The 13353-nt window shown below is 35.0% G+C and overlaps 1 protein-coding gene across 1 annotated transcript; it reads right to left on the bottom strand.

Annotated features, from left to right (window-relative positions):
- Positions 1 to 659: 659 nt before the first annotated feature.
- LOC129793122 (CYFIP-related Rac1 interactor B) lies at positions 660 to 13349 on the bottom strand. The gene is made up of 4 exons (XM_055832774.1): positions 12779 to 13349; positions 2132 to 2395; positions 1799 to 2061; positions 660 to 1735 (listed from the first exon to the last, which is right to left on the bottom strand). Exons 1-4 carry the CDS (start codon positions 12959 to 12961, stop codon positions 1471 to 1473), a joined length of 975 nt encoding a protein of 324 aa, XP_055688749.1. The 5' UTR covers positions 12962 to 13349; the 3' UTR covers positions 660 to 1470.
- Positions 13350 to 13353: the final 4 nt, after the last annotated feature.

Genomic DNA, 13353 nt, shown 5'->3' with positions numbered 1-13353 from the left:
AACTTGGAAAAATACTTTCTTTTCAGAGAAAATGAAGGTCAAACTTTTGAGGTTAGAAACCTCAATACTCCAGAACGAATTAATCAGATGAATCAGATTAATTTGTTTAACAGCTTGAAAAAGAAACGAAAATTACTTAAAACAATTTAAATTTAAGCGAAAAATAATAAAGATATAAAAAAATAAGTAAAATATTTCTGAATTAGTACAGAATAATTGTGAAAAAAAATTTAAAACGCTTCAAACAAAACTAACTGGCCTTGTGGCTTGAAAAGGCTGGGGCCGTAAAGCTTTAAAATAAAAAAAAAAAAAAAAAACAAAACTAACTAAACTAAATGATCAAAAACTTATTCTTTTTTTCTTTTGTCCACGAAAAATAACATTGTATTTTAAATACTATAAAAAAATCCACTCAAAATCTCTTTTTTTTTAATAAAACCTTTTTTTTTTTAACTTTTATTTAAATAAAATCGTTTAAAAGAAGATCTCAGCATTCCTTGGCAATGCGGCAACACTGATGTTGGTAGAACGTCTCAAGAGTTGTCCTTCAGTATAGACCAGCACCGTGATCGTTCATTGTCCATTATAGCTTCTGAATTTGGGCCTTGTTGCTGAAAGATCTCTAACAAAAAAATTGAAATCTCTGAAAAAAAAACTCCTTAAAGATTGACTTAATTTATTTGCATTAGTGGTTCTCTTTAGTATATAAAGATGGTCTGTTGTTCACACGAAAAAAAAATAATAAAATATCAGAAATACTCGTTAAAGTGATAAAACTTCGTTTTTTTTTTCTAAAAGCCTAAAAATTAAATTTACTTATACAAAAAAAAATCCGGCAGAGTGAATTTGAGCTCGAAGAAATTCTTTAAAATCTGTGATTTTTTTCTTTGCAAAAATTGTGACGAAAAGCTTTATTTCTCACGATTTTCGTGACTTTAGCAATGTTTTTTTTTTAAATTAATTTATTTAAATTTAAATTTGTTCTCCACAAAAATACTTTCGATTAATTTCTTTCGGAGGATTCGTAGCAGGAAGATATTTTTTTTCTTTCAATAAACATCCTCCTGGCAATTTTTTTTAAATTTAACCTACGAGTTTTTGTTGTTGTTGTAATTTTATATAGACAGAAAGAAACTTACAATATTCAATAGATTATTAACAATTTTTTTTTTCATCAAAATCGCAATTTAATCTTCTTTTAAATCTTCCTCTCTTTCGCTCGCTCTCGAAAACGTTCATCTCGCAAAATGCACAAAATTTATTCTACTAAAATGTTCCTAAAGAGGTTGCAAATTTAATTTAAATGTTTTTTTTTTTCTTTCTTTTAATTTCATTTCACCATAAAAACTTCACGCAAACACGCTCACATCCCGGCATAGGAGAAATATAGTTTCAGGAAGAAGACAAAAGGAGATTGTTTGGGAGAGGAGGGGGGAAAACGATTGACTAAAAGGAAGAAATTAGACAGATTTAGGCGGCCAGGAGGTTCCGTATGTTCTTGGGCGTGTTATCCTCATTGAGGTGCTTCGTGGTGTAGCGAAGTGCATTGAGGAGAGGTTCCGCCTTAATGGCCGGCTGTGCCTGCAGCAGTCGTACGCACCCCTTCACGTCCACATGAGCACCCCTGGCGAATGCACCGACAGGATGCACGTGATCGTAGAGAATCACGAGGCCCACCATCACCCGTAGTACCAGCAAATGCGTCTCTTCGCGCTCAATCTGGGACAGGAGTTTTCTACAAGGCAAAAACAAGCAATTGAATTGACTGAAAAAAAAAGAATAAAATGGGACAACTTACGGATTCTCCAGCATTCGCAGGCAGACCTTGGCCATCGTACCAAGTGTCTCTGTGGTATTGTCCACATCGTCGGCATTATCCCGAACGAATTTGGATGTTGCCTCACTCAGAACTTTGAGCATTGGCGTCGCGTGCGCATAGAAGAGGGACATTCGGTTGGCCAGTTCTGTGCTCACGAGCATCTGACTAGTGTTATCAATCCTCTGCCGACTCACTGTGCGTCTGTAGTAGCTGAAATCATTCTGAATGGCGGGCGTTTTCATCTGCAACACACATAAATCAATTAATTTGATACGCTCACATCCAATTCGCAAAAAAAGCAAAAATACTCACCTTGTATTCATCAAACTTCAAGACAAACTCCAGGATCTCCGCCAGCTGCTTTACGAGCGCTTGTTGTGTCTCAAGGTGCTGCGTCGGGTTTAGGCGTCCACCCACAAGCTGTCCCAGCAGCTTCGGAACAATCCTCTCGAGCTCCAATGAGTGTTCATAGCACCTCTTGAGCTTTATCACCAACGGCAGCACAGCATTCCACGCCTTCTCTTGCACTTGTGGTGAAGGATCTGCAATTGCTTCCCGAATCTCCTTACCAGCTCCCTAAAACAAAAAAAAATTAATTTAATTTATTTTTATTATTTATTTTTATTGGGCGCTATGAAGGAGGCCTCCTCTACATTCATACCAATTGTTTATTACTATCGGCCCAGCCGTTTCGAAGGAATTCATTTGCCACAGATAGACAGACGTTTCAATTTTATAGACATAAAAAAAATTGTGAAAATATTTGCTTAAAAATGCATAAAATGACGTCATCATTGTGTTTTTTTTCCTTTTTTTTAAAAAGCATTCTCGTTAATACTTCATCAATAATTTATAACAAGATATTTTTATACTTAATTCATTTAATTAGATTTATTAGTCTTTGAACCTCCGCCACAAAACAATGCATGCCCTTGTTTATTTCCTTAATTGAGGAGATTTCCCATACAAAATCAGGTAAACTCCTTTCATCATAACTTAACGCTTCATATTTTATAAGACAATCTATATTTCACTAGGTACATAAAGATAATTATATTGCACCGAATGAAATCAAATTTTTACAATTTGTTCAATTTATTTATTGAAATTTCTGTTTTAATGTTTAACTTGCAAATATTTCGTAAAAGGCATAAAAGTATGTAAATATTTTGCAACATAAAAAATAAAATAAATGCATTTTGTGTATCTTACACTTGTACATAATTCATTATCGTTTTTAGCAGTTGATTAGGTGTACTTTAGCAATGCATCAATTGGCATTTGTGTCACTGATTGCAGAAGAAATTGAAAAGCAAATATAAAATTAATTTCAATAAAAGAGAAAAATATTAATTTATCCCTCCTCAACCTCTTCATTAATTTCACTTGCCGCGAAAAATACCAAATCCTATTGCGAAGAGATTTAATTCATCTGAATTTAATTGGAAATTCCTACAGTACATTACAATATACACAATTGAACAATTTCATCTCTATGACATTCTTTTTCCAATCAATTTATTCCCTCCCGGAGTCTCCACGAGCCAATCAACTCAACCCAAACAATGTGGCATTGAATTAATTTTCCCTTCAATCTCATCCAACTCTCTTTGGTCACCACACCACAATCCATCCATCGACCCCACGCGCTGTGCTTCTTCCATCGTGCTAACTGACACAATGATGTCATTTGCAGTGTCCAATAATAGAAACTCCCATCCCTCCAGAGAACCACAAATTGCCAACTTTCCCTTTCTTTTCCCGCCACAAAAAGCCCACAAATTCCATCCCTATATAATGCGGAGAACCAAATATAAAAATTCCTCTGCGGTCGAGAGATTTGGCCTATAAACTCCCCCCAATTCCCCCTATTTTCGCGTTCCCCTGCAATGGAACAATCCACATACAATCCAAAATTAAAAAAAAAAGCCCCAGAAATGCAAAATTAAGTCGAAAAATTGTCACATCACAAATAGGAGCTCACCAAAGAAATTCTTTGCGCTCTTTTTTTTCTGTAAATTATGGAGAAAATTCTATTTATAATTCATTCTTTCGCAACATCTGTGTACTTGTCGAATTTTCTTATTTTCCCTCATCCACATTACATTATTTCCCCGTCAACAGAATCATATACGATGTTGAAATTGCGGAGATACAGTGGGTTTAACACCATATACGCGTGGTCCATTCAAGAGGGCAAAACCAGCAACATTTCGTCAGTCTGCTTTTATATTTATGCATTTCACCCAATAAATTTTATCATTTAGCTGGTTTGGTATAATACGAGAAGGGAAATATAATTTGTGCCATATCTTGTTGGGCATAATCACTAAATTATTCATAGAATTTCCAAGCATATTTTCGAGAGATTTTTTTGCAAAAAAAATCGAGATTTCTTCATTATTTCTTTTCTTCTTTTTGGCTAATTTTTTTCTCCTGCAAGTGGAAGATAAAGTATTATGAATGATTTTTTAATGTAATCAATTTTCTGCACGACCAAGTTTAAATTCGTTAGGTGGGTATTAAATTCAAGAGCGAAAACTTTTTCATAATTTAATTAACTTCCAAAAAAAATAAGTGAAGTAATATTTTAAAAACCACATAGACATTATGAGAGCTTCCTAATACAAATTTGGCGTTATTGGTTGGAAACTTATTGCTTATTGACTGACTTTTCATAACGAAAAAAATGTGAATTAGATTATTTTCTGTTTGCTTCCTTAAGATCCAGAGAAAAAAAGATTATTTAAGAAGCTTAAACTCGATAAATAAAGAGATAAAATATATTTTCTTACTATTCTTCATGTTATTTTTATGTATATGAAATTTATGAGAAACTTCTAGCTGTACCTGATGAAGTCTACAAATGCACCCCAAAGTTCTTTGCTAACCTTGGACTTTACTTTCTTTTCTCAATCCTTCAATGACTTTTCAAGGAAACTTTTTAAAACATTTTACAATATCTTTAAAAAGAGACGCAATGTGAAAACCCATTAATATCATTCATTCACTATTTTTAGTAATTTTAGTCTTTTTTTTACTATAATAAATTAATTTCTGAAAACGAAAAATTTTCTTTTTGTTCCTACTTTTATCATAAAATTTTCATGAAAACTAAAATTCTTTTTCTTTGCGCATTTCTGAGCATGAAAATTACAAATTTCCCGGAAATATATAATAAAGAAAGAGCCTGTAATCTTCTGCTAAATCATATTTTATTAGACTAACCCCACAGATTGGTTAATTTAGCTCGGAAAATGAAATGGAATGTGGCGGAAAGTTGTGAAAATCCACTCTTAAATACGATCATGGAGATGGTGAAGAGTTGGAGTAGTTGTGGCAACTTCTGTGCACACAAAACGCATGCACATAAGGAAGGTCTGAGTGTGCAGAATTGCGTGTAAAGTGCAACGAAGAAACACTAAATAGCAAAATATATAAATTAATAAATACGGCAAACATACGAGTGAAAATGCTAATAGCATTTAAAAAGGCCACCGAGGGAAGGAACTGGAGTGAGAAGATTATCGAATTAAATAGTTTGCTAGAGGCAGAGGTGGTGATATGGAGGGGGGGAGTGGGGTATTGTGTATGACTGTGAATATGAGAAGAGGGAAAATGAGGGAATTGAGTGGAAGTATTCAACGTTGGACTTCCGCTTCTTTTATTCCCTTTCGTCACTCCGGGGAGAATGATTCACCACCACGCCATCCGAAAAAGGTCTTTGAAATTAAATTGCGCTTCAAATGAAACAATCAAAAGAAGAGTCTGCAAAAGAGGACCAAAAGAATTGAAATGAATTTGAGGTGGTAATTTTTCTTTTGATTTCTTTCTGCCTTTGAGCATCCTATCTTCTATGTTATATTTTTGAAAATTCCTTCGCGCACATTCTTCCTCCATGACCATCATTTCGTGAATCTTCATCTTTTTTTTCGATCTCTGACGCACAGAGAGATCGGATAAAAAAAACTTCTCCCCTCCTTGAAGAATCTCTTTTATGATCTAATCGCAACGCTTCTCTATTTTGGTTCCTCTTTGTCTTGTCCACGAGACTTTCATGCCCATATTATACAAATTCCACGCATTGAGAGAAATATGCGCATGAGACTGAATAAATGTAAAGGTCAAGAGGGAGGCGCGAAAGCTTCCAAATCGGCTCACTTTGAGATGTGCCTCTTTATCATCGCATGCATTTGCCTCGTAATGACGCGACGACAAATCCATGGGAAGGAAGTTGAACCCATTTCTGTGTCACATGTTGCCCACATTTTCAGCTCACATAGTACATACAGAACATATTTTCACACCAAGCAAAATCAGACTAAATGCCCAGACAGAGACTCAATAAAAATGGATAAAATGCGTTTCCCAAAAGAGTTACAAAAGACACGAAAAATATGCCAATAAATCTACAAATGCAGAATGGAGAAAATTTTATAAACAAAAACCGAGGCCACGTGGAAATGCGCCAAACGATGAAAATTTCTAAATATTTACAAACACCACATGTGAGCAAGAACATTAATGTTTTAAATGAATCATGAAGTGCGGATGAATGGAGCAATGCATCGTGAAAAAATACCTATATATTCTATTTATCCAGAAATGGCAACTCTGTTGATGTGATTCCTCCCTCACACTACCTAGAATAATTACTCCGTAGAGGTTTTATTCTGTGAGGTATTTCTCTTAATTTATTAAGGGAGTAAAGATTTTTTTTGATTTATAATTTTTGAAAAATAAAAATTTTCATTCTGAACAGAATTACATAAAGTGAAGGTCCACACTCCATTATTCTTAGATGTGGACCTCTACTGTATAAATAAATTAGCCAAAAATCAATTAAATAAAGTTTTCTTATAACGAAGTTGATATTTTTAAAAAATGTTTCATCAATGTTAACTGTGTCAAAATACATCGATGCAATTTTGGCGCACATGTTTCAAGTTGGTGACGTCATGGTTTATATTTTAGGCAAAACTTTAATAAAAAATTTTCTCTGCTGATCATAATGGAAAATTGTAAAATTGTAAATCTTTAATTATTATCCATTAAAATTAAATAATCAGTCCATAACGCTTAAAAAACTTTTTTTTTCCTTTTTTGAAAATGCTCCCTGCGGAGAAAACTTAAAAACTTCCCAAAGTGCACTGTTATTAAATTGAAAGCGAACAACTGGGGCTCTCTCTTCCTTAAGACGACGACGATGTATTAAAGCCACTTTAGAAGTTCTTTTTATTGCATTCAACAGAGCCAATAAAATTATTTCCATCATTTATTTATTGTGTGTGTTTGTCGCCCTTTTGGCATTCCCCACACTTTGCCTGCAAATTGTCACACGATTGAATTTATTCTCCCTGCCACATTTTCACTTCCGGACATGATTATAATTTACAGCTCCTCAATGGTTTAATTCAAATTTGTTATTTCTTCTTTTTTTTTTCAACACTGTTCTTTTAATCATAAATCACAAAACAATTCATTGAATTCAAAGGAATTTAACGTAGTTGATGCATAAGACTTCTTCCTTCTTATACTTTGGAGGAAGATAAATTTTTTAATACAATAGAATTATTACTTTTATATACAGATTAACTTTTTGTTCCATTCTAGTGCTTTGATCACCTTTTGAGGTAGAAATGTTATGCTCCCTCAGACCCCTTAATAATTTTTCCATGTTGCAATTAAATTGCGATAGTGAAAAAAAAAACTTCGAGCAATTAAGTTTGACCACGGTTAGATGATTTTTTTCTGCAAGATGCCACACGGTTAAAAATGAAGGTGGAATGTTTCTTTCTTTCTTTCTTTTCATCTCCGCATCAAAGAAGAATATAAATTATATTAAAGTAAAATATATTAACATGAAAAAGGTTGTGAAGATGAAGCACGTCTGGCTTGACTAATTTCAAATGCATCGGACTTTGTGCATCAGAAGAGACCAAAATGAGAGAATGTGCATCAAGAAATAGGAAAAAAAAAAGAATTTTGCCATGTTTTTTTTTTCTCTTGCTTAAAGCTTTATGAAAGAACCAGTAAAAATACGTCTGCCAATTGTGTGAGTTGGGATACTAGAACATGGAGTGTTGTCTATTGGGGTTGTAATTTGATTTATCTGCTTCTCTTGGATTTTAGGACCTCTAATCTGATCAAAATCGATGATCAAAAATGATCAAAAATTTCTCGAGTTATATTGAAAAAGCTTTTTTTGCCCGATTTTCTTTAAGCATATGCTTTAACGATGAAAAGGCCCTTATATTTACCAAGTTTGAACTCAAAATATAGGAATCGGGCTATCTGTTGTTTAGAACGATTACAATTTAACATTCAATGTGGTATACCAACTATTTTCCCCCATGTACCGTGTCCCAAAAGCATAATATTTAAAATTGAGAGAAAAAAAACGTTATCAGTTTGCCGGAAAATTATCAAATTCCACCCACAGATGAAGAAAAAAAAATATGCCCAACAATAGAATTGCTAAAGACATGAAACTAAAAAAAAAAAACGATAAAAGACCTTGAAATACTTTGAATGAAGAGAGTCTCTGTTTTGTACATAGAGAGATGGCAATTTAATGGGCATTCTGTGGGAAGATTTGTGGGCTGCTTATGGGCTATCTCCCTGACTCACTGTATATACTACGCTGTACGTACATCTCTGCTGGAGTTTCGGAATTTTCAAAGATTCCCGTGTGTGTGTGTGCGTGCCATGCACCAGAAAAAGCCTCACTCGTGAATCCCAAATTGAAAATAATTTTGCTTTTAACTAAAACAAACATTCCGCGCGAGGAAATTTGAGCAAGAAACTTCCACGAAAGTGTGATGAATGAAATTACCAAAGAAGCACGAAAGATTTGCGTGGAAGGTTAAAATATTGGCAAAAAAATAAATCCAGATCAGGTGCAATGAGATTTAACATTCCAACCTCTGCGAAATGAATTTGATCAATTCAATTCCCCACGGCGCACGCTGGTAGCAATTAATCGAGGTAGTGCCCAAATTGGTTAGTTGAATGAATTACAATTTATTATGTATGTGGAAAAAAGGCACAACAAAGAGCATAAAATGAACAACAAAAAAACACCTGATTGGATGACTCAAGGATTTTTGTTTGTATGTACATACAACCAGCTACTCTAGAGAAAATGTAACAAGAGAGGGAGATTCGAGACGTGCTCTCAATTTGCACCAATTGATGTGATTTCATCAATTTGGCTGCTGCAGAAAAATTGCTTGCATTTATGCACATTTTCAGCAGCCTTTTGTGTCACGAAGGGCTCACACGCACTATTTACAGTGCAAAAAAATGCACACACGTCCCAACAGATGAGAAAAAAAAGTCATGAGTGCGGAAAAATGACGAAAAACTCACGGGAAAAATAAAGGAAATTGCGTCAAGCACAGAGAGTTCAATGGTTTTTCGGTCTCTCTTTGTTTATTTACAACTCACAGAGATTTTTCTTTCAACACCCTGAAAATCAATGAGTTTATCACTCGAAAACAGACCCAATCATAAGATTCAGGGGGCATTGAGCTGGAAAAAATATCTGCCTCACTGAATTATTATTCTTTTTTTTTCACTTTAATCAAACTAAATTATGATTATCTTAGAGCTTTTCATGATATAAAAGTTGTTATACCTAACACGAGTTCCATATTAGTCACGAGAGTGAATAGACGCATCTAGTTTTCTCTCTAATATTATATTAATTTTGAGCTTATTGGAAAGATAGAAAGGAGATTTTTTCGATTTTTTATAATCAGAACAATTTTTCAACATCTGTGGAGTGATTAAAATCAACATTTAAAAAGGTGTGAAGTGATTTTCACGGATTTTCTTTTTTGAAGAGACTTGAATTTTTCCTTTGTTAAGTGAGACAAATTTTTTCATCTGAAAGAGTGAAAAGGACAGTGAGATGGCGGCAGCGCCGATTGGCGCGGGCCGAAAAAGAACGATGAATTTGATAACGGAATCAGAATTCCCTCCATTGGACTCTGGTGGTCAGAAGAGTAAGAGGAATAGAAACATTTTTGTGTTTGGGAGAGGAGAAGAGAGTGAAAGCCCTAGATATTTGGTTGTTGAGAGAAGTGATGATGGTGAGAGTATGAAAGCGCTCTCCGTGTTCAAGGTGAAGAGAGAGATCAGCAAGTTAGTGGGGAAGGTGAAGCGTTTGCAACCGCTGTTGCAGGGTAAATCGCTACTTATTGAGATTGCGTCGGATGAGCAAGCGGATAAGCTACTCAAATTGAAGAATTTGGCTGGAAAACCAGTTAAAATTTCATGGCACCCATCAATGAACAAGAGCAAGGGGATAATTGCGTGCTACGATTGGACGTATATTCCTCTCGAAGAGCTAAAAGAGGAGCTTAAAGCATTCAATGTCTCTGATGTTAAAGCAATCAAGAGGAAAGTTGAGGGAGGAAAGATGATCGACACAGGCACATTTATTGTGACCTTTGATTCGCCGAAGTTGCCAGAATCCATTGACGCGTTTTATTACCCTCTCAAGGTGAAAACCTTCATACCCAACCCAGCTAGATGCTTCAAATGCCAGAAGTACGGGCATTTTGTGGATAAATGTCGTATGGCAAAGAAGATTTGTGCAAAGTGCTTGCATAACGAGCACGAAGGAGAATGTGTACATCAACATGTGTGTGCGAACTGTGGGGAGGATCATCTCTCGTGGTCCAGGAAATGCACAGTTTTCAAACAAGAATTTTCTATTATGAAGATAAAGGTCACACAGAAGATCTCATATTTTGCGGCTAAACAGGAGTACATGAGGACTCGGAGCATGGATTTATCTTTTGCTGAAACCGTGGCAAAATCGAAGGCTACAAAGTTGAGGAAGCAAATTAGTGGAGCTGGGAAGACTGTCTTTCCTGGTTATGAACAAGACAAGCCAGAGTCTGCCGGAGTCAACGGGGTGGGACTTCCCTCCATAGAGTTCGTAGAGTCATTGAGAATGGATAGAATGGAAACTGATGAAGCACAACCTGGATCATCAAAGGATGGACAGCCTTCGAGTGTCTCCATAGGAGGCACATCTTTGGGTGCTAAGGCTGACCTTAGCACCGGTAACATCTCAAAAAGCCCTTCTACAGGGACAGTAATCAAAAATGCCTTGAATACTTTAATTGAAGAAGATATTTAAATTTCTTAAATTTCACACTAAAAATGTAGTAGCTATAGTTGAATGAATTTTTAAAGGGACATAATTGGATTTTTGGAGACAAAAAAACAAGATTTGTCCCAGGAGTAATGGAATTTGAATTTATGAAAGTGAAGTTATAGCTAAACTTGGTTGTAGTTTACAATTATTTAGTAGCTGCATTTCTTCATTTAATCACTAATTTTCTTTAAAAAAAAAATTGTCAAAGTTTTTTATATTTTTTTTTTAAATTAGACATATCATAGTTTATTTGTATTTGGTTCCCCTAATGGGTGACAAAGTTTTTTCTTTATTTGGGAAGTATCTCTTTTATTGTAATTTATAAAAAAAAAAAAATTGTAATTTATTATACACTCTATGGCTACGGCCCCTGTGTAATTCTTATTCTTAAATATATATATATATATATTATACCTAACACAAAGAAAAGACATTAATTTATTAATTGCCTCTTTGATGAGATATTTCATTTCCAATTGCAGATTAGTTCTTATTCATTCACTGTGAGGGATTATTATTTTTCTTCCCCGTAAATCTTATCTGTTATTTAATACGTACTTGCAGCAACGATTTGCGTAAATTATGATAAAGCAAAAGGTATATGTGAAATATGTACATAATTTTTTATGAAATATGTAGATAAAACAATATTCTTAAAATTCTCAGTTATTTGTCTTACGCACGTACATGATTATAAAATACAGCAACATAAGTGTTCAATAAAGAATTCCACTGCTTTTTACAAGAATCAATGAACTTTCCTTCAATTTTTACGACTCTTAACCCTTTCACGTTCTTTGGATCATACGAAATTAAAAAAAAAGTCCTCTGAAAGCATCTTTATTTATTAAACAATAAATAAATAAATCCACAGAATAAATATCGAGATTAAAAGAGCACATGTTTAATGTTTCACGTGGACGCAAAAGGGTTAAATTCAAACAAAAGAGGCCAAAAAAATACGTTTTGTCTAAGAAATATCCTCTAAAAGCATCCATAGGAATAAAATGTTTCTTGTATGTTTCAATATTTCGAGGTTTTACGTGCACGCAAAAGGGTTAACATCACAGAAAAGCTTTCAATAAAAATTCTGCATGCATTGCAACACTTTTGCATGGCACGTACGATTACCATTGCTCAACGTTATTGATGACTTATCTCACCCAGCAAATCGATGATAGACAATTCGAAACACATTTATTGTACCAACCGTACCAACCATCCCTTGGTTGCGAGTAAAGAATCTCAAATTCAAATGAGAGTATACTTTTCTAGCTACCTATTCAGCATTCAGATTCACACACATATAAAAAGAGAGAGAGAAAACCCCCGGATGATGCAAAAAAAATCTGATTGGAATTTTCTCTTACAAGAAGATGATTCATTGAATAATAATGATGATGGTTTGCGATGCTGGGAGCTGGCTGACCAAAATCAATAAGAAGAAATTCCTAAAGAGCAACTTTTGTGAGCAGGAGGTGCTTCCAAGAAGACGATTTTTTCGCAATAATTGTGTGCTTTGGCATTCTTATCACCTCTTTGGGAACTGATAAGATTATTTCTGTGCCCAAGATAAACGTCAATGGACCCTATTTATTTTCCACGACAAGCTCAGGTGGGATCAGGTGAATTTTGCTTGGAATTAACATTTTATTTTACATCGCACTGACGGAGCATTAATCCCAAGAAACCCAACTCCCGGAAGTCCTTGAGAATGTTTTTTTGACTTTTGCTAACGCATGGTGATGTTGGGAAGGGATGTATGTAAACAAAAGAAAGGAACTTACCTTGTAGACTTGAATCTCATCCAGAACAGCTTCTGATTCCTTCAGTACACGTTCCACCTCATCGTAGACCTCCCGCTCAGTTTCCGTGGGTGCAGCATTCTCAAAGTCCAGGAAGACATCGTAGGATTTGGTGGTGCAGCACGTTGAGTCGTCGCGCGCCAGGAGGCTCAATAGCTTCCCCATATCTCGTGATTCCTTTGTCCCCGATCTCTCAAATCACAAACAATTATGCCCCTCTTCAGAACAATCTGGCTAGAACTTGCCTTCCGCAAGATGCCTTCTCTTTGGTTTTTTTTCGCAGATAAAAACAAGATAAACACCACCCATTCACATCTCTCCTGTTCCACTCATACTCCTTGGTCTTTGTCCACCAATTGGGGGGCACAACTTCTTAAGCACACATAAATTCACTAATTCAATTAATGGGCACCTCTAGCACGACAGATGGGCGGCTTTTTCAGGTGGGAGGAAGTTACTTTGTGGCAGATATTCACGGACAAACACTTCCGAAAGACTGCAGAAATTTTTTTCTTCACACACTTTCTTCTTCTTCTTCAATTTGATGTGTGCTTTTG

This window comes from Lutzomyia longipalpis, chromosome 3 (genome assembly GCF_024334085.1).
Source record: "Lutzomyia longipalpis isolate SR_M1_2022 chromosome 3, ASM2433408v1".
Taxonomy (NCBI): domain Eukaryota; kingdom Metazoa; phylum Arthropoda; class Insecta; order Diptera; family Psychodidae; genus Lutzomyia; species Lutzomyia longipalpis.
Note: the sequence above shows the minus strand (reverse complement) of the source record. Positions and strands in the feature narration are given on the sequence as shown.

Bases quoted from the DNA above. Each gene is read 5' to 3' on its own strand.
- LOC129793122 (XM_055832774.1), bottom strand. From the start codon at position 12,961: ATGGGGAAGCTATTGAGCCTCCTGGCGCGCGACGACTCAACGTGCTGC. The intron at 2,396-12,778 runs GTAAGTTCCTTT...TTTTTGTTTTAG, and splicing joins ATGAGATTCAAGTCTACAAG to GGAGCTGGTAAGGAGATTCG. The intron at 1,736-1,798 runs GTAAGTTGTCCC...TTTGCCTTGTAG, and splicing joins CTGCGAATGCTGGAGAATCC to AAAACTCCTGTCCCAGATTG.